The sequence below is a fragment of the Urocampus carinirostris genome, chromosome 11, assembly GCF_059441175.1.
Source record: "Urocampus carinirostris isolate Australia breed hairy pipefish chromosome 11, RoL_Ucar_1.0, whole genome shotgun sequence".
NCBI classification, from domain to species: domain Eukaryota; kingdom Metazoa; phylum Chordata; class Actinopteri; order Syngnathiformes; family Syngnathidae; genus Urocampus; species Urocampus carinirostris.
Genome location: NC_142359.1, coordinates 16,872,629 through 16,893,020, shown reverse-complemented (window position 1 = coordinate 16,893,020; position 20,392 = coordinate 16,872,629). Strand labels below are relative to the sequence as shown.

Here is a 20,392-nt window from a genome sequence, read left to right as displayed (position 1 = left end):
TCCCTAAAATTCAAGTCAAGTCACATTTTTTTGTAAAGCCCTAATCCCAAAATGTCTCAAAGGACTGCACAGGCCACATGTACACCTTCCCCCGATCTGAAACCAGCATGCTGGCAAGGAAAAACTCACAAAACTTTATTATGAGGAAAACAACAAACCTTGAGAGGAGAGAAAAACAGCTTTGGTTCTGTTTTAACAGTAATTGCAAACTAAAACAAAGGGGGACGGGTAATCATGACATTTAAAAGCAAAAAGTATATGTATCAGGTTGGTATCGATCAATACTACCCTGTATTTGCATTGGATCGTATTGACAACAAAAATCCCACGGTCGCCCACCCCTAGGCCCTGGGTTTAAAGCCCTAATATGTAATATTTAACCAATAGATGGCGCTATATTGTCTGGTATGAGCGAGTGATACACGGCATAGCATGGCGGCAGGATGGCAGAAGAACATGGCGCCGATCCAAGAAGGGATTCCACAGTAAAAAAGAAATAAACACATTTATCGACCTACTTTTTTTAAATATAAATTAACATGATAGTTCGTGTATTTTGCCCAGTGTTCAAATCATTGTTTTCCTTTTTAACTGGATGAAAGTTTTTGTTCCAATAGGAGGCGCTAAACATTACACACTGTCCCTTTAAAAATCACTGTTTTGGCCATATTAGTAGTAGACAACCAGTGTGATAAAGCTTCCAATGAGATTGCTCTATATTGACGGCAAGCACCGCCTATCCACCTCAACCAATGAAATCGCGTAACCTTTCCAGAGGCGTGGCATTTACTTGTCAGAGTCCATTCGTCTGCGTACTGATTCAGCGGCCATGCGCAAATGGACCTACAGGATAATATAAATTCCCTGTTGGGGGCGGGGGTCTCCATTCACAGCTCCAACAATTTAAACCAGCATTTGGAGACCCCACCTATCTATTTTATCACATTATCAACCGAAGAAAACTTGAAAAGCGCATTGGGACCTCACAAGTAGTCCTCTCTCGTGACTACGGATTTAAACGGGGGCGTCGGTGATGCGGCGGCTGCGCTGCTAAACGTCTTTTTTTTCGGTATTCCTTTCCTAATTTTGGCCGGTTATACCACGGGTGAAGACTCCATTCAGGATGAAACTGAAACCCAACCAGACCAGGACGTACGACGGCGATGGCTTCAAGAAGCGAGCGGCGTGCCTGTGCTTCAAGAACGAGCGCGAAGAAGAGGTAAGCGGTAGCGGCTTGGCAGTGTGCTACTGCGGTCAAGACAGCCTCCACTTCTAAAAACGAATTCTAGCCGGTTGCTTTTTATTTTTTCTATACTAGGTAATACGGTAACAACCCGGCGACGCGCAGTACGCCAGCCTTTCAAAATAAAACTGCGTCGTATCGTTCCCACGAATGTTGTTCACGTGACTGCGTGACGCCACACATTGTTTTTACGCATTATCGATAACTGCAAAGGATTTCTGGTCTGAAATCTGTAATTTTACAGCTGATACGATTGGCAGTGGGTTCAAACTATTTTGGAAAGATATTGTGCTCGAAATATATGATTCAAATGCATATATATTAAAGCCAAATGAACCTTTATTGTCAAGCTTATTATCATCAGTGTTGGGTGTGCGAATTACTCCATTTAAAAAGTAAATGCTCCCCCAGGTGTCTAACACTAAAAAGTAGTGCATTACTTTTGTTGCAGTATATACTGTACTCACATTGAAGCAGCCTCCTAAAAACTACATAAAAGTAGTCACATCATAAAAGGAATTGAAGAAAATGTGTTCACCAACCTGTGGAAGCGGTGAAACCTTCATATTTCTTGGCTGGCGCGATTTTGAGAGCTTGCATACAAACACTTGGCCGAGACACTCCATATCCATTTCGGCTTTGGTCTTCAAACCACTTGAATATTTCCTTCACCATTTCTGGGTGCAGTAATGAGGGGTCTGCATTCAAAAAAAATAGTCCTACGATAGTCATAACCTGCGCAGTAGAAAGTTTTATTTATTTGTTTATTAGATATCAGTGGCATATAATATATACGATAGTAAAAAAAATGATAACTATAGATTGACAAATGAAAACCCTGAACACTGAATTGCGAATAACTAAACGAATGCTCACCTTAGTGTAAGAAAGAAATGTAGAGTGGTTGGCAAGCTGCATGCTAGCATCGGGGCTCCTCGGATTGAGCCTGGTCTCTGTGATGAGTACAAATGTAGCTGTTTCCCACAAGTTGTAGCTCCAAGGCATACGTTTAATGGGTACTGGATCTGGTGCTGGTGAGATACAGGATCGGCAGTGGAAGTCTATGAGAGTAACCTAGCCACAGTGGGCCAGACCTGCTGTGCCACTATTGCTTTCACTCGCAACGCCACCTCAGTCTTTTCACGGACCTAATAACATATCATGGAGCACCTGCTGGTGTTCAGTATTTCTTTTCGCTCTTTGGATTTTCCTCAGAAACCAATTTAATGGATACATTTCTTTTCACAGTAAAGTCGTGGAGACATTGACTTGTGTGCCTCCCCACCATGGCTTTTTGACTGACAGCATACACCAGCCAATCACAGTTGTGCACACAGTCACACCCAAAACAAACACACTGCTCCTCCACCAATTTCCTTAAACTGACGCTTCTATGTTGATACCACAGTCCTTCCCTCTTTCACCAATTCCCCTTGGCTATTCTGTGTTTTTGCCTGGGTGTGTGATTGAGAGGCACACTTTTAGCAACTCTTCATACCTGGCCTGCTGCTGCATCAGGCCCTCCAATGCAGATAACCCAACTCTATTAGAGGTTAAAAATGAGGTAAACAGCAAGCGGAGCACGGTGTGGACATTTTTTAAATACAGAAATTGGACAATGCCGTGTGTAATTTGTTTAGTAAAGTGGTCTCCAACTGTGGAAACCCCACACATTTACCTAAACCCATGAAAAAATCTCACCCTTTAGAGAGCAATAAGCTGCAACCAATATTGTAAACGTATAACTGAGCCTGAACAAAAACATGTAAATCTGTTTTCACACTGGCATCAGAAAAAATAAGGGACAATCTTTATTTGGACGACTGACTTAATTTTCAAAATATTGTGCAATGGAAGGTATTTTAGTTCTCTAGTTGACATTTTTATACAGTATCTGTATTTTTGTTACATTGATGCTTTTTCGGTTTGACACATTTCGCTTTTGTTCTGAAACAGTTGTGATAGAAATATTTGTTTTTTTTAATATTTTTAACATTTGCAATCCAGTTATCAAAAATGAAACATTGTTAGTGCCTAAGATGTTTGTGCTGTGTCTATTGTAATTACGAGTCAACTCAAATGGAAGGGTTCAATTATTCATCGATCATGACAATTCCCAAGCAAAAATTAGCGGTATCGGATCAGTATTGATTGATTTGCCATGTATTTACTTGGATCAGATCGATGCCTCAAACACAAATAAACGCTGGCTTGCTTGACTTTGTTTAAGCAAGTGGAGTCTGGCTTGCCCGCGAATAATACACTGTCCTCTGCTATGCACATGGTCCACTGATTCCACGCACAGCTTTATTTCTGGGGCCTTCTTGCTCTCTAGACTTGCAGTTTATCACTCATGTCGTGACTTCATTGATTGATTGTTATTTTATTTTTTCCTTCCTGTTCATCCAAATAGAATGTTACACTTAATTCAAATTCAACAACTTTATAAAATAATTGAGATAAAGCGGTTTATTGCACTTCCACTTATTTTTCTTACATACCCATGGCGTTTGAGTATTATATGTCCTCATGAAACCAAAATTTGTCTTTAAAATGTCACCCATCCTTGTTAATTCACCAATGAGAGTGTTAAAGGGAAAGGGCATATTTTTTAGCGCCTCATAATGGTAAGAAAAATGTAATTCACAAAAATAAATAATCCATCCATTTTCTGCGCTATCCTCATTAGGGTCGCGAAAATGCTGGAGCCAATCCCAGTTATCTTCCGGCAGCAGGCAGGGGACACCCTGAACTGGTTGCCAGCCAGCCGCAGGGTGCACCACCCATATGCTCATTCACACCTAGGGACAATTTGGACTGGCCAATTAACTTGGAATGTATGTTTTTGGAATGTGGGGGGAAACCTACACAACCACGGGGAGAACATGCAAACTCCGCACAGGGAGCCTGTGGCAGCTAGAATTAAGCCCTCAACATCCGCACCGTTAGGCAGAGCGCTAACCACCCAGCCGCCATGCTGCTCCATAAGAATATTGATTTTAATAATAACCAAAAGTACATTATCCTTTATGGGGGCAGCACGGCGGCGCAGTGGTTAGCGCTTGTGCGGCACAGTTCGTGTCATGGGAACCTGTCGTGGGTTCAAATCCAGCTCCAGACTTCCTGTGCGGAGTCTGTATGTTTCCCCGTGCTTGCGTGGGTTTACTCCGGGCACTCCGGTTTCCTCCCACGTTCCAAAAAACATGCATTTCAGGTGAATTGGCCGGTCCAAATTGTCCCTAGGTGTGAATGAGCGAATGAGTTGTCTGTCCCTGTGTGCCCTGCAATTGGCTGGCAACCAGTTTAGGGTGTCCCCTGCCCACTGCCCGGAGATGGCTGGGATGGGCTCCAGCCTCCCCCGCGACCCTAATGAGGATAAGCGGTACGGCTGATGAGATGAGATGAGACATTATCCTGTATATGTGAATTTTTGTAAATACTTGTATGTTGAGAAATTTGCATCTCCTGTTTTTTACATTACATTAGGCTCACTAAGAAGGAGTTGACATATTTGTCCGCCATCCTGCTACGGGTCCTCAAAAAAACAAAACCAAGCGAAAGGCTGGGAAAAATTATAGGTGCGGTAATGTAACTTTGAGTCTCTTTAATTTGGATTATTCCCTGTGTATTCTAGCATTTATGTTGCACCACACAAGACAGTGACATCTAATGGGCAAATATTACAGTGTCCCTTTAAAATATTACTTCACTCCGACTTGCCAGTATGGCGCGTAAAGTTGGTCCCTTGAGGATTTAAAGGAGCTGCAGCCTGTAAATAACGAACATGAGCTGACTGGCAGGAGTTTGTGTGATGTCAAAACTCTCCACTTGCATTGATATTTTTATCTGTGACCTAGCGTTATCCCCGAAAGAGGATGCCGACACATGATAACAAGGCGCAGGTCTTGATAATCTAATGTTTTCGTAACTACAAAATGGCAACCTAAAACCTAATTCCTTAGCATGAAAAAAATATTTGCTTTTTGCCAATTGACAGCCGATACTACACCATGCAAGTATTTGGACATCTTGAGTAAAGAAAGGGTTGCTATGTCATATTTCTTGCTCTCAATCATAAATACTTTCAGGTAGGTCTTATTTGAAGTTCAGTTTGGGTATTTGACCTCACAGACGATTGAAGTTGGAATTGCATTGGCACTCATGTGATCACAGAAGTTACTTTGATGCCAAGTAAAACAGTTGTTAACTTTAATTCAAGTGGAAAGCTGCCTCTGATTTTGGACTTTGCCCTGTCAATGCCCACGTCTGGACACGCGAAAGGCAATTGTTGCGAAAGGAGAGACAGATTCTTTTGCAGTCTTGCAACTCGGCAAGATGCAACTCAAACCCCTGTCCGGACTCCTCAACTACTAGAATATGCTTATTAGTTGTCGGTACCAAGTGAAAGTGTGAGAGATTCTTTTGTTATTGCATCTGTTGTATGACATTTAGAGCCCTGTTTTTGGATTTGATAGTTACAGGCATTCCTCCAATGTTTGGACAAGGTGTTTATGGTGTCCAGAATATCCTGCTCGGAAGTTTCTCTGTCTCTGTGGAACTTGGATCAATTTTGAGCTACCTTGTTGTGTAAGCGTCATGATTTCGTGTTATGCGCAGCTCACCAGTGCTTTATTCATCCACTCTACGCCCTTGTCCTAAAGTTGTACAATATTATTTAAATTCTGAATTTTTTCAATAAGGTGTATCAGATCTTTTCTTTAATTGTCAAGTAAGTTATTTCAGGCAGCAGCATATATTGGATAAAGTCAAACAAACTAAAGAGGGGAAAAGTTTAAACTTATTTCAACCTCAGCAATTTCATATACTTTACGATAAACTATGGATGTTCAAGGTCCTGTTCTGACACTGATACTCCACTATTGAGAAGTTATCGATCCAAATACCACATACTAGAGGTGAGCAATATCAAGATATTAAATCTTAAAGGATTCTAACAAGATTATCATCCAAAGACTGAAAGATTGTTAGCTCGTCTATTTATCTATTTACAAGCAAAATGCCGTGGCATTGCTAGGCCGATAGAAGATTGTATTTGGCTGCTTGGACGGGTCAGTGGTTGGGAGCTGCAGTACTCAATTTGGCTGCCAGAAGTTCTTGGGGACCACACAAAAGCAGACCTTACAGAAGCAGATGTTGATCGATTTTGTTGGTATTTATTAGGGGTGCCTTGACACATGAAAATCGGTTGAGCCTTTTTGGAGCCTATGAATTACATACAAACACTCACTCACAAAACAGGACTTATAAAGGAGTTAGACTACTTGAGTGACCCTATTCCAACAACATAAAGCCATGTAAATATGCACAGAAATCTGATCAAGGTCCTAGTCTGACCGTGAGTATTCCTGTTGAAAAGGTTTGGTTAGTCCTTTTATTTTCTGATTACCGGTACTTGTGCATGTATACTCATTCGGATTATCCGTTTGCATGGCTGTGCACATGCAATTGACCTCATCTGGGATATTTGGGTGCTACAATAAACTTTGGGTGTGTAGTACAGAGACGATTGATTTCGGCCTAATTTCCCCTACCTTCTGCTGTGTCCCTACAAATAAAATATGAAATTTCGGGTTTGCTTCGGGCTGAATACTGCAACTCAAGTTCATTGGTCGGGCTCTGGCTCGACTGGCCTTTATACCTGTGGTCTGGATTTTTTTAAAGCCCGATCTTACCTCTTATACAGTCTATATTGTAGTCACCAGGAATGTAAATGATTTATTGGATTCGTCCAAAGATTTTTTTTTTGGGGGGGAGGGCGTCAAGAGTGAACAGGTCTGCATTTATAACCAATCAGGTTGGAGAAGGGCGAACTGCAGCTTATACGTCACGATAAATAGATAAATATACATGCTATAAAAGTGATTACATTTGCACACGATTGACAGTAGAAGTGCCATATGTATTTCTGTAGATTATTTCAGCCTGGAAGTTACTCTGGCCTGAAACAGGCTAGCTGTAAAGAATACATGTTCATAGTAACTGAGGTGAGCTACATTTACCCTGCTTTCATGCAACCTACTTTAGGCTAAATTCTGCCAAAATAACAAACATATCTTAGCTTAATCCCCTATCTTGGTTTCGCGCAATCTCCCAAGGTGCATGTATGTGTATATAGGGTGCATCCAGCAGATCATTGAAGCACATTTTGGATTGTAGTGTCCTGAAACATAGTTCCTTCACACCCTTTTCACCTTTTAAACCCCTGACCCATTCCTATACCTGGGGGAGGTTGGTGATAATTAGGAGGAAAGAGCAAAAGACATTGAAACAATTTAAATCGGAAAATAAATACTTGATTGTGTTTTTTTTTTATTTTTTCAGAGTCCTTTTTGGATATTGCCATGCATATTGGAGCGAAAACTACTTGCATGTGCTTTTACCGGGAAGCTGCACAAGTCTGTAGTGACGTTTGTCTGCCCTCCATAGAGGAAACTTGTTTGTGTCCCTTTTATCTGGTAACAGCGAAGACCACATCAACAAAGAGTGAACAAAACAAAATATTTGGTACTCAATCCGGTTTATAATACAATAATTTAATACGTGCATGATCATGTGCCCATAGGGAATGGGCTTAAGTATAAGCGTATTAGAGCCTACCCCTATTATTATTTATCTTACACCCAGACATGTTAGGAATAAAAACAAGATAAACAAAACCCGACCTAAAAAAGAAATTTCAGGCCTGCAAATGTACCACTAATTCTTCCAATAACATCAAACATTTAAAGAAATACTCGATGTATTATTTTCTTACGAGTATTTATCAAAAATACTTAAAGCATCTAATTTTTGAAGGTATATACAATAAATTATAGATTTTTTTTTAAAGGTCATTAAGTGATGAATGTCTGTAGAAAAGCTTGTGAATGTTTTTCGGGAGTTGATTCTTACTTGCTTTATATACTAGTCAAGTGGTGTTTATTTGTATAGCCCATAATCACAAAGAGTCTCAAACTGCTGCACAGATTATTGCAAACCACAGACTATTATGACACCATCCCCCTGATCTAAATCCTCAAGTTTTAACATGTTGGATTTTAAAAACTTTTAAAACCACTAATATTATGGCTTAGAACAAAGGTCTCCAATGTGATGCCTACATGCTCCCTAAGGACAGCTGAGGTGCCCATGGACCTGTTCTGAAAACAGCTCACCAATGCAGGGTCATTGTGAGTTTCTGGTAAAATTATTTTTTTTAGTGGTTGACGGAATCTATTTAACCCTATTTCCAATAATCAATCTGGTCATACATATTACAACATAGTAATAACATAGTACGTTATTTTAGAAATGCCATCAAACTGGGTGCCCTTTGAGTTAATTACCGTAAATTCCGGACTATAAGCCGCTACTTTTTTCCCAAACGTTCAACCTTGCGGCTTATTCAGTGATGCGGCCAATTTATGTAACAGCCGCCAGCGGCGCTCGAATTCAAGGCACATAACGCAGCTTACAAGCTAAACGCAATCGAGCAGTCCGATAAAGGAGACGTAACCTTGCGAGCGTGTTTTTGAATAAGGGAGCGTGGGACGACGTCTATATGACAGTCTCTTTCCCATACTAAAGGAGGACAACTCTGATGATGTCGATTATAAGGAGGAAGATGAGAACGGTTTACCGTGATTTCTGTATGTAACGTTTGTTTTTTTAACAGACCCGTTAACTGTATTGCGAGCGTGTTGTTAGTAGCGTTTTGCTACCCTTCACAGGCACGGTTTGGGATGAAAGTTATAATATTATTATTAAAGCTTTGAAAACTCTCTCGGTGTACCGTCTTTCTTTGTAAATATGTGTAAACATGTATAATATGTATTTGCAACTGTATATTTTTGTAATGTATTTATTTGTATTTATTTTGGACACTTATTCTGATAAGTCTTGCACTGGCCAATTAAAACGAAGGGGCGTAACAGACGCGGGGGATGACGGGAAGTGGGAACCGGTAAAGGTGAGTGTTTGTGGACACGGCAGACAATAGTGGATATATATTTTTCCCACCCTTACCTTTGGAAATATACACTTTTTTTTCCTTGGAGTACTTTTAACGGGACCTGGACTCTGCAGGTCTGCATCAAATTTTAACTACCGGTATCATTTTCCGTTCATTTTGCCGGCTATGGTTTTTGAACTGTGTACTTGATGTTCAGTTAAAATCGCGGGACTCAAGGTAGGGTTTGGGTTAATTTTGTGATTGTGTTTCATATTGTAATGTGGGCGCATGCGGCTTATGTACAGGTGCGGCTTGTGTGAGTACAAAAGCGGTTATCCTCTTAAAATGTGGTGGGTGCGGCTTATAATCAGGTGCGCTCTATAGTCCGGAATTCACGGTAGTAACAAAAATGAGCTCTCAGCCTAAAAATGGTTGGTGACCTCTGTCTTTACTGCGAGAAATGCATACTTTTTAACTATTTCTATTTGAACTTACGTTTATTTTTATTTTTAAATTTCATTTTATTTTATTTTACGGATGTTTTTGTTTTCTCATGCCACTTTGTACTTTACCTCATAAGTACACAATATTGTACACCCAAAATGCAAAGAGGGGTGAATAAAAGAATTTCTCGCATGGCAAGTGCTTGAGCAGGTGATCGCATCACAAGTGTAGCCTTTTAGTCTCATCTTGTGGGTCACATTTTCCACTTTGTACTTTTCCATTACTGTACATGGCACCTGTTGCACATTGTAAACACCTTTATGTGCTACTTTTGTGCTTTTATTTCACCATCTGGACACATACACTAGGGCAGGGCTTCCCAAACATTTTGATTTAAGGCAGTGAAGTCTTTCTAAGGAACCCGACCACTCACTTGTCCCGCTTTCTTAAAAATGTGGTCAGATAACACTACAGGTATTGTGAAGTTTAATGAAAAAATAAAATGTATTTTTATCTTTAAAGCTGTTCTTTGCAGGGGTGAATATGTGCTTTCTGAGTTTCTCCGTGCCCTTGTGTAGGTTACAGATCAGGGGATATTGTAATGCGGTTTGTGTAGCCCTTTGAGTTTTTTTGTGGTTAAAGGGCTATGCAAAGAAATATTACTTGCGAAAAATAACTTTGGCACCTCCTCCACCAGATAGGACCCTTTCGCAACTTCCTAGCTAACCTTTGCCCAGGGTTGCCTCTGGCTATGTAAAGATTGGCTATAAATATCTTAAATTGTTTCTATATGTGGGGAAAAAGGTAAATGGACTCTATTTCTATAGCGCTTTTATCTAGCCACTGAGGACCTCCCAAAGTGCTTTACTATATACTTCACATTTACCCATTCACACACTGATAGCGGAGTCAGCCTTGCAAGGCACCTAACAGCTTATCGGGGATTTAGGGGTTCAGTGTCTCACCCAAGGACATTTTAACATTTTACCCGGGGAAGCCAAAAATCGAACCTGCAATCTCTGGATTCCAAACAAGCGCTCTACATCCTGAGCTACTGCCCCGAAAAAACTTTTTGTAGTAAGTAGATTAACACTTTACCTTTTTGTAGGTGCATTCTGAATTCATTTTACTTAAATAATCATTCTGGAACATTCTCATCAAAATATAACTTAAGCAATGAAACTAGTCATGTTTTAGTTCAAAAACTTTAGTTCAAAATACTTGATTAACCTCAATTTGTTTGCGCGTGCACTTTATGTGCGCATATGTGTTTGTATGGGACTTATAGGCTCTGAAACGGCTGAACCGATTTTCGTAAAGGTTTACACAGTTGTACTTTAGGCCTCTTTGAGTGTCTTTAGCCAGGTTTTGTGTCAAGGCACCGCCAATAAATACCCCAAAAAATTGATAAACATCTGCTTTTGTGTAATCTGCGTTCGTGGGGCCTCGACCACCCTCTGGCAGCCAAATAAGGTACTGCAGCTACACAACCACTCCAAACAGCTCAGTACAATGTTCTATCAACCTGGCAATGCCTTTTATCATCTAAATGCTTTGCAATGTTTTAACAAGCTCGGAAGACATCCCAGTTACTCAAAGGTCAGGTTAACTGTGGCTAACATGTTTTCAGATGAAAATTATTATTAAAACGTTTTTTTATTAAAGTTATTTTGTGAACCTTAAGCATTTAATCTGGGAGTCGAGCCTCATTGCCATTGCAAACATCTGGCGAATCTTGCCCTGGGGCTATAATAGAAGTCAAAAGAGCTACATTCTTTTCAGATAGAATAGTTGCCACAGTATACTAAAGACTCCGTCAAGTGTGCGAAAGGACACAGCCTTTTAACGCCCTGACTGTCTCGGGCCCTAAATGCCAATAAGGCCCTTACCACTGACCACTCTGATTACGTATGATCACATGCGCCAATCTGTAAAGCAAGCAGATTTTTATTTGAATATTTGAGGGTAGTATTTTACAGTGGATTTGTCACTACACTGCCTTGCAAATGCTTAAGTCTGCAGTTTGGAACAAGCCTGCAAGTGTACGTCCTTGAGTTATTTTTGGGTACTCATGACCCAACTGGTACTGTGTATACACTCCATGGTCAATATCTGCATAATACAAGCCACCGAATGGAAAAGTGCTCCATTTGCAAAGACTAGAGTGCTCAGTTCATCTTAAGTCCAGCATGAATTTATGATTCTGTTTTATGACATTATCACAAGGTTAGCCTTTGTTTTTTGTTAGTCTATGTGCATCCTTCTTACATGATTTAAAATATCAAAGATCAATAAAGTGAAATAGTAGTAAAAGCTATCACTGTTGGGTTTTTTTACAGTACCAGTGTGCTAATGTTCACAACAGCTGTGTTGTGACGCCGATGTCCCAGATAGCGATCCGCGTGCCGTGTATCGTCCCACACTGCAGCACTAGTGTAATTTAAGTCCCGCCGCCCTTGTGGAAACTGAGTAGTCCAATCTAGTTGTTTACATATTGAGCTCATGTCACATATAAATAAGCCGTTAAACAAATGCACTGTTTTAAAAAAAAATTAAACAATAATGTTCCTGTTTTATTGTTACCTTTGTGCAGGTGTTGCTAGTCAGCAGTAGCCGGCATCCAGATCAGTGGATTGTCCCCGGAGGCGGGATGGAGCCCGAAGAGGAGCCTTGCAGAGCTGCTGTGCGGGAAGTGTTTGAGGAGGTAATTAAATAAAAAAAAATCTGTGCCATTTATTTGGAAATATATTGTATCTTTTTGTGTGATTTGTCCTAAATGCTGCCATTAACATAGGTACTTTTAAAACATTTTGCTAACTCCTTTTGTGTGTTATAATGCAGTGCGTTTCAAAAGTATTGGGCATATTTGAACATTTTAATGTCTCGGAAATTATTAAGGGTTTAAAAACACATCTGGCAAATTCCGAAAGTTTTGAATCTCAATTTTCACATGAAATGTTCAATGTGAGCACCATTGGTCACACGAGACACATCAAGCTGATTTTTTTTTTTTTTTGCGAGACGCGAACCAGCATTGCATTTTCAAAGGCTGCAACCACTCCTGATGACTTCAGATCATCCACGTCTCTCCAGAATAGGTTCACATTGACCAATCCTTTCAAAAATCCCCACAAAAAGAAATTACATTGCGTGAGATCTAGGTGGCCAGGAAATGAGATTGTTATCATTCTGCCCGGACCGTCCAATCCATCTGTTTGGCAGTGTTGTGTTCATAAACTGTCCAACCCTGAAGCTATAGTGTGTGGCCACCCCATCCTGGAAAAGGAAAGTCACCCAACTCTTTTTCATTAACGAGTTTTCCAGCATGTTGAGGTATTCCTCAGCGTTGACTGTTGCTCTTTCAAAGAAGAATGGCGTGTATACAGCTTTTATTTGACATAGCATAAAACTCTAAAACACAAATAACAGAGGTTGGTGCAAACATTGTCAGTGAAATACTGTGACGTGTTTGGTAAGAAATTGAATATCTGTTTTATGTGTGTTGTGTGACCAAAGGTTCTCCCATTGAACATCTTTGAACATTCCATGTAAAAATTCAGATTACAAGCTATCTGAATTTTCCAGATTTTTTTTTATATTCTTAATAGTTTCTGAGGTAATAAATTTCTAAATGTTCCCAAGACTTTTTGAGCTCTCTGTATAAGCTCCTCCCGTTTCTATGCCTTAGTCTTTCTTGGCACCAAAATAGAGGGATGGTGTATCATTTCTATGTTGAGGTTAAAAAAAAATGAGCTAAGGGTCATGATACGGGTCCAAGGTTTAGAGTATTTGCGGATGAAGTGTCACTGGGCAAGGCCCATGTCTTCTCAGGCATGATGGCAGTCTAAACTTGGACCCTTGCAGGATTCCGGAGCGATTGGTGGCCTGCTCGGCAAAGTGCCCGACACGAGGAAGAGCAAGTGTTTTTTTTTTCAGTTTGTGTGAAAGTGATTTTGCTTATTTTTCTAATCCACATTCGGCAGAAAAAACACTTGTACAAAGGGCATTATAGAAACGTCAATTGAAAAAAAAAGCACCCAAGCATAAAAATAAAAATATTTATATTTATTTTTTACAGGCTGGTGTCAAAGGCAGGCTAGGACGTTTGCTTGGTGTGTTTGAGGTAAGGAATATTGGTTCCTTTGTCTCCACTAGCACCCCATTTAGCATCTCGACCCTAAAATAGTACAATGTAGCCCATTCACCTTCCCGTCTATTTCCTTTTGAAATCGGAACTTTCGTCTTTTCCCATCTTTTTAAACAGCAAAACCAAGATCGGAAGCACCGGACATACGTGTACGTGTTGACAGTCACTGAAACGTTGGAGGCCTGGGAAGACTCGGTCAACATAGGTGCATTTTCTTTTCTTCAACATCATCTCTAGCTTTACAAAATTTGAAAAATGTAGCCAATCTTATGTTGGTTCACTTATAAGCTAGTAATGTAAAATGATACAAAAGTATGGTAATTTCCCAGCTAAGAGCCGCTACTTTTTTGCTACATTTTTTGCTCCTTTTTTTTTCCTTGACGGAACCAAAGAAAATAGTGTGCTGTCCTTTTACACAACGCATGCGCTTTGAATATAAACCTCTGCGTGTCGTCTAAAAACATTGGACTCCTTCGAGAGAAGTAGTCCATGTTTTTGCCAACATTATTCATATAAAACAAAACAGGAGCAGGACGGGAGGTTTGACAGTACTTTATTGTATGTTTACTACATACTCAAAATATTTAATCTTTTTCACTCGCAAATCAAGTCCTCAATTTATACATCCGAACAAAATATCGGCTTTAAGTTATCCATCTGTTGTCTGTTGTAATCTGGCACTATTCTCCACAGTATGGTTGCCCTGGCACTGTCGTCTAGAAATATAGGGCCCACATTATACGTGACGCGATACACAGTTGTGTTTTCTTTCGGCGCAGTAGTAAATAGGTGCCTGTCTTTGTAATTGCCATTTTGAATGGTCACATGATCCGAAAATACATGACGTGATCAACTCTGCGCACAACTGACAATGACGCACCTGAAAATAATGGTGCCAGGTGTTTGGGGCCACGGCTGTGTTTGATTTCTACAGCCAAAAGGGTAAAGGCCAAATTCCCCACGCACCAGGTTTTTGCCGGGCTTAAAATGTAAGAAGTTGATGTGAATTAGTTCACTTATGTGGCTGCTAAAGCCTACGGCTTGAAATCCAGGAGGCTTGTACAAAAAGAGAAAATTTAGATTAATTCTTAAATTTGAACTGCGGCATGCTCTGTAGTCCAGAATATACGGTAGTAGAAAAGTAGTGGTTGGTCTAGAGCAGGAGTGCTCATTATGTAATAGTATTGATTGAAAAAGTAAAAATAAGTATTATAATGTATACAGTGCTTTCCACTGATATCTCGAAGTTATGTAATGATTGACATGAGCAGCCCACGTACCTTATACCAGTCTTCTGAAAGATGACCTAAACATTTAAGTTGTTTGAGACAAAACTTTGGACCAAAGGTCCTAGAAGTGCATGTATCTTCACCGTGCTCAAGTCAAGTCACACATTTTTGTAAAGCCTTTAATCACATAATGTCTCAAAGGACTTCAAAGGCCACAATTACAGCATCCCAAGATCTGAAACCTGCATTTGGGCAGGGGAAAAACTAAAAAAATAAGTAAAGTTGAAAAGGGGTCACACAGGAGGTAATCCCTCTTCCCTGGATGACCAGGCTGCAATGAATCTTGGATTGGGTAAAAATACACAAAACGTAGGCAAAATATGCAATAAACACAGGTTATAACTTAAAATGTTGAAGAAGTGTAAGACGGAGACAACGCCTCTCCCCATCTTGGCCAATAGATCAATGTAGAATAGATGATGACATGTCTCAAGTCCAGGTGCTGGTCTTCTAACACATCTAGGTTTTTCCTTCTCCCTCACTCCACCACCAGCTTCATAGGACAGGAACACAAAAGGATGAGGTTGGCATTAATCATAAGCTATAGAATAAAAGTGTGTCTTAAGTTTAAATTTAAACACTTCCACTGAGGTTGCAGATCTTACTTAAGGGGGCAGAAGCACTAAGGTCCAGATAGAAAACGTTCTCGACCCTGCAGATTTCTTCTTGGCTCTTGGCGTCACATGTAGACCAGTATTTTCGGAGGCTTCGAGCAGAAACATATGGCCAATTAAATCTGAAAGGCAAGAGGGGGCAAGTTCCTTCAAAATTTTGTATATTAGTAACAGCGTAAAGTAACATCTTAAACTGACAGGGATCCATCGAAAGTGTGCTAAAATTGGGGTAATATGATCAAACCTTCTTGCCTTAGTCAAACGTCTTGCTGTCGCATTTTAAACCAGCTACAAACCTTTGATACGAGATATTGGGGGACCAGAGAGCAATACATTACAGTAATTGAACTGAGAAGTAACAAATGCATGAATTATAATCTCAGCATCTAATTTTGAATTTTCACAATATCACAGAGGTGAGGAAAGTTATTCTATTAACATTTTCACATGGAAGTATACTACAGATTAGGATCAAATATGACACCTAGATTTTGACTGAGACACTCTGGGTGATATGAGATTTGCCAAGGTTTGGAGCAGTGTTTGAGAATAAGTAACCACAATGAAGCTGAACCAACCATCAACATCTCGGTCTCATAGATGTTAGCAGGGTTAAAATAAATCCTCACAACAAATTTAAACTGCAGCGAAGTCTGTCCTTTCCGTAATGTGAAACGTTGCGCAAAATGAAATGTCCTTCCATTATCCATCCCCCCAGGCCGCAAGCGTGAGTGGTTCACGGTGGATGAGGCCATCAAAGTGTTGCAGAGCCACAAGCCCGTGCACGCCGAGTACCTCAGGCGGCTCCAGTTCAGCTGCTCGCCCACCAACGGCAACTCCATCTTGGCCGGCCCGCCGACCAATGACAACTACCCGCACTACAGCGCCACGGCCACAACGCCGTCAACGGGCAGCATGCTGGCCTCGTCCCACAGATAGGGACCCCTCATCCGGCAACATTTTATACAGCCTCGCATGAATCCCGGACTCTTTGACAAGTGTGTAAATAGTCTTAACTGCTCGACGGACCAAAGCCATTGCCGGAACTTGAGAAGGTCTCTTCTTGACTGAGTACAAAAACGGCAACGCTCATGCAGCAAACTTGCATGTTTTCTTCCCCGCGGAGAGCTGGAGGACGCCGTGGATTCTTCTGGCATGCCTTACAGTATGAATGTTCTTGTTTTCTTTAGGCGCCACACACACATGCACACACTCGTACTAAATGCTCAATAAACACAAAGCATGACCATTTGGAATATGATTTAAGACACAAGAATGGCCTAACGCAAGCTGGGGACATGATCAACATAAAACTGTTTCTTACATTTTTTTATAGTAACTGCAGGTCTTTAAAAATTCTGATGTTAAATATGGGATGTTACACAGCAAAAGGGTCATGCTGAAATTATAAAAAAATGACTAGCTTTGATGAGAAAAACCGGCTATGTTGCAATTTAAAAATTTTAAACCAAAATGGCAATAATATTTTCACACTTTATCATAGAATACAATACAAAACACGACAACAATCCATTGATTATACTTCAAGTGCTGAAAATGTACACTCTGCTGTGTAGTTTGTGCCCAACACACATTCTTTTTTTGCAAAATTGACATTTTTTTGTGAAGAATACCCCGAAAGGTAAAAAGGTACCAATCTGACTTGACTAAAACATTCTTGTACTTGTACTGTTTCTTATGCTTAACTATGATTCATTTGGTTCTTCAGTTGGCTGCTCCTTTTATATTTCTGCCCAAAATTCAATTGTAATTATGTATAACTATAGTGAAATTAAATATACAAAATCCACTTAGTTTACACTTACACCAACTCAAACTCAATTTCTTTCTAGTTCAAAGAGCCCTTGGTCTTCAATGTGGTGCCCATGGGCAAAGGCTACCCCCCTTAATACACTTGAATTACCCCTGCCTTATCATACAGGTGCCCTGCCCATCCCTTGCAACATGTCCAAACAACCCACTATCCTTTCACAACACCTCTCCACTCATTCCTATCACCAACAAGAGCTCTAGTTTCCACTACATCTAGACCTCTTTAATGCAGTGCACTCATAACACCATCCATTCACGTCAATCGCGGCCTTCCTCTTGGTCTCCTTCCATTTACTTAGTTTACTTTAAAAAGATCAACTATCTTAACAACCCCCCTATGTAAATAGCTTTAAAATGACACAACTTTTATCTTGCTACCATTCATAGCTAAGGAGATATGAGGACTTCCAATGTGCCCAAGACCTTTGGGGGACACCCTATATAATAATAAACAAAATGCTGTTTTCATTCTAGGTGGGCCTATAAAAGATCAAATTTGTAGGAAATCCCTTGGATTGATGTTCACTTAAAACTGATGCCCTTTTTAGTCTTTTATGAAATCATATATGTCTTTAAAAAAGAAAACAATAAACATAAATTATAAGATATGATTACATTGTGGCTTAGTACTTTGAGGTTCTACACTTAACCGAACAGGTTGAACGTTTGGCCCTTTCTGGATGTTACAATATTTTCTTTGTCGATGGTGGCCAGTACGAAGGTCACACGAGGCTGCTGTCTATAAATCGCTTCCTCAGTCCATGGAAACTAGCTTGTCAGCCGACAACAACATTTCTGTGTTTGTCGTTTCACTTTGGCCGAAGACCCCGTCGATGATTCCACGCAACAAAATGCCAGCTGGTTTCCACTTTTCAAACTGTCTGTAGGTCTATGGCTGGGCTAGAGAACCTATGGCTCTGAGATAAATAGAACGTGTTAAATTATTTAATATTTTGTTACATGTGGAGCCGATTGTCGCACATGCAGAGCAGGGACATCAATGTTATTCAAAGTATTTGTTCCATTATACATCCATCCATTATCTGTACAGCTTATCCCCAGTAGGGTCACAGGGGTGCTGGAGCCCATCCCACCTATCTTCGGGCAGTGGGCAGGGGGCACCCGGAACTGGTTGCTGGCCAGTCGCATGGCACACAGAGGCCGACAACTCACTCGCTCATTCACACCTAGGGACAATTTGGACCGGCCAATTAACCTGGCATGCATGTTTTTGGAATGTGGGAGGACACCGGACTGCCCGGAGGAAACCCACGCAAGCACAGGGAGAACATGCAAACTCCCCACAGGAAGGTTCGATCTCATGACCTCAGAACTGTGCTGCACATGCGTTAACCACTGTGCTGCCGTGCTGCCCTCGTTCCATTATATATGATACAATTTTAAACACAGATTACAGTCAAGGTGTCACACAGAAATACCCTTTCGCTAAATAATCCCTCCTTATATGGAAACTCATTAAGCAATCTGTTTATTGATGGGACACTTTAAGATGAAAAGCCACAGAACAAACTTTAACCCCCTAAAAACCTTTTACCGGAAAGCTCTAGCAAAGCAGCTAAAGCAAATTGATTGGGTGAGCGGTATGAATGGGCGGAGCTATACACAGGGCTTGCACACTCTTTCTCCTCGCCCCACGCTTTCTGCACTGACGGAAATAAGTTAGTATCTTCTTTTGCCATATTCTGTGACATTTTACAAAAGACCTTTGCTTGCACCTGGTTTTGAAACCAATATTTAGGACAAAAATGGCAGTCAAAATGAGCCTTAACACTATTTCCCTTCGGGGATGAACAAAGTATCTATCTATCTATCTATCTATCTATCTTAACTGCAGGAAGGAGACACATTTTAAGTGGTATATTTATAGTGATAGGCGTTATTAGTGTTTCATAGATTTGATCAAATCAGCAAATATCATCCAATAAAATAAAATGTGCTGAAGAATAAGTTTTTGTCTGGAGAGCAGGTTTAGTGGTTTAGTTGAATTTTGTCTCAAAAAATATATGGTGTAGCTCTTCCGTGCCCCACACACACAGTAAAAATCGAACTATTTTGCTTTTATGGCTCTTCGAATCAAAAAGGTTCCCGACCCCTGGTCTACAGTATAAAATGTGTGTGTCAGCTATGGTATGCTTTTTGCTCAAACACACCTCAATTCACTTTAGCTGTAGTTGGTTTTATCATGTTGTAGCCCAGCAAGCTTTGATGAAATGCTCGAAGATTCTCCGACACGATGCGCCTGGAAAAAGTCGAGCATGAAAAGACAGAAGCTGTGAATATGCTTCTGCTGACATTTGACGACGGTTGAATTAATCAATGCCTTGAGAAATTATCGAAATCATGTTTTACACCTGTTCCCAGTGTTTTGTATTTTTTTCAGTGATGTACAGATAACTGAATGACTTCCTCCCTTATACAAGAAACACACGTTGAGTTTGGTGTAGTACTGATGATGCTCTCAACGTGTCATGACATTTACATAAAGACGTCAAAGGACTCCAGAGTCTTATTAGGTTGAATTTGAGTCAAATACATATACAGTAATCCCTTGCTATATCCTGGATTACAATTCGTGGTTTCACTGGCTCATGGATTTTCATCATGCATTGTGTTCTGCATTCTTATAGGCTAACGGTCATTTAATGCCGCCGATTACCTGCGCATTATTGAATTTCTTCACTTTGATATTCAGAAATCACATCGCTTTGATGAGATGGTCTGATTCTCCAGTATTAAGGCAGCTACTAGGCCGGACTGAACAGCACCGCGTAGTCTAGATCCGCAGAGGGGCCGCCGACACCCACCGCACCGACACCATCCGCTTGCCGTATAATTGCAAAAAAAAAAGGG

General features: G+C 40.5%; 1 protein-coding gene across 1 annotated transcript; it reads left to right on the top strand.

Moving 5' to 3' along the window:
• The first annotated feature begins 794 nt into the window (after window positions 1-794).
• Window positions 795-19,311, top strand: nudt4b (nudix (nucleoside diphosphate linked moiety X)-type motif 4b). Its single transcript, XM_088347886.1, has 5 exons — window positions 795-1,219; window positions 12,232-12,342; window positions 13,717-13,761; window positions 13,903-13,990; window positions 16,407-19,311. Exons 1-5 carry the CDS (start codon window positions 1,124-1,126, stop codon window positions 16,625-16,627), a joined length of 561 nt encoding a protein of 186 aa, XP_088204012.1. The 5' UTR covers window positions 795-1,123; the 3' UTR covers window positions 16,628-19,311.
• Window positions 19,312-20,392: the final 1,081 nt, after the last annotated feature.

What these genes read in the sequence shown, in the direction of transcription:
- nudt4b (XM_088347886.1), top strand. Translation starts at nt 1,124, where the DNA reads ATGAAACTGAAACCCAACCAGACCAGGACGTACGACGGCGATGGCTTC. An exon ending in AGAACGAGCGCGAAGAAGAG is followed by an intron (nt 1,220 to 12,231) that starts GTAAGCGGTAGC and finishes ACCTTTGTGCAG; the next exon opens with GTGTTGCTAGTCAGCAGTAG. An exon ending in GTTTGCTTGGTGTGTTTGAG is followed by an intron (nt 13,762 to 13,902) that starts GTAAGGAATATT and finishes CTTTTTAAACAG; the next exon opens with CAAAACCAAGATCGGAAGCA.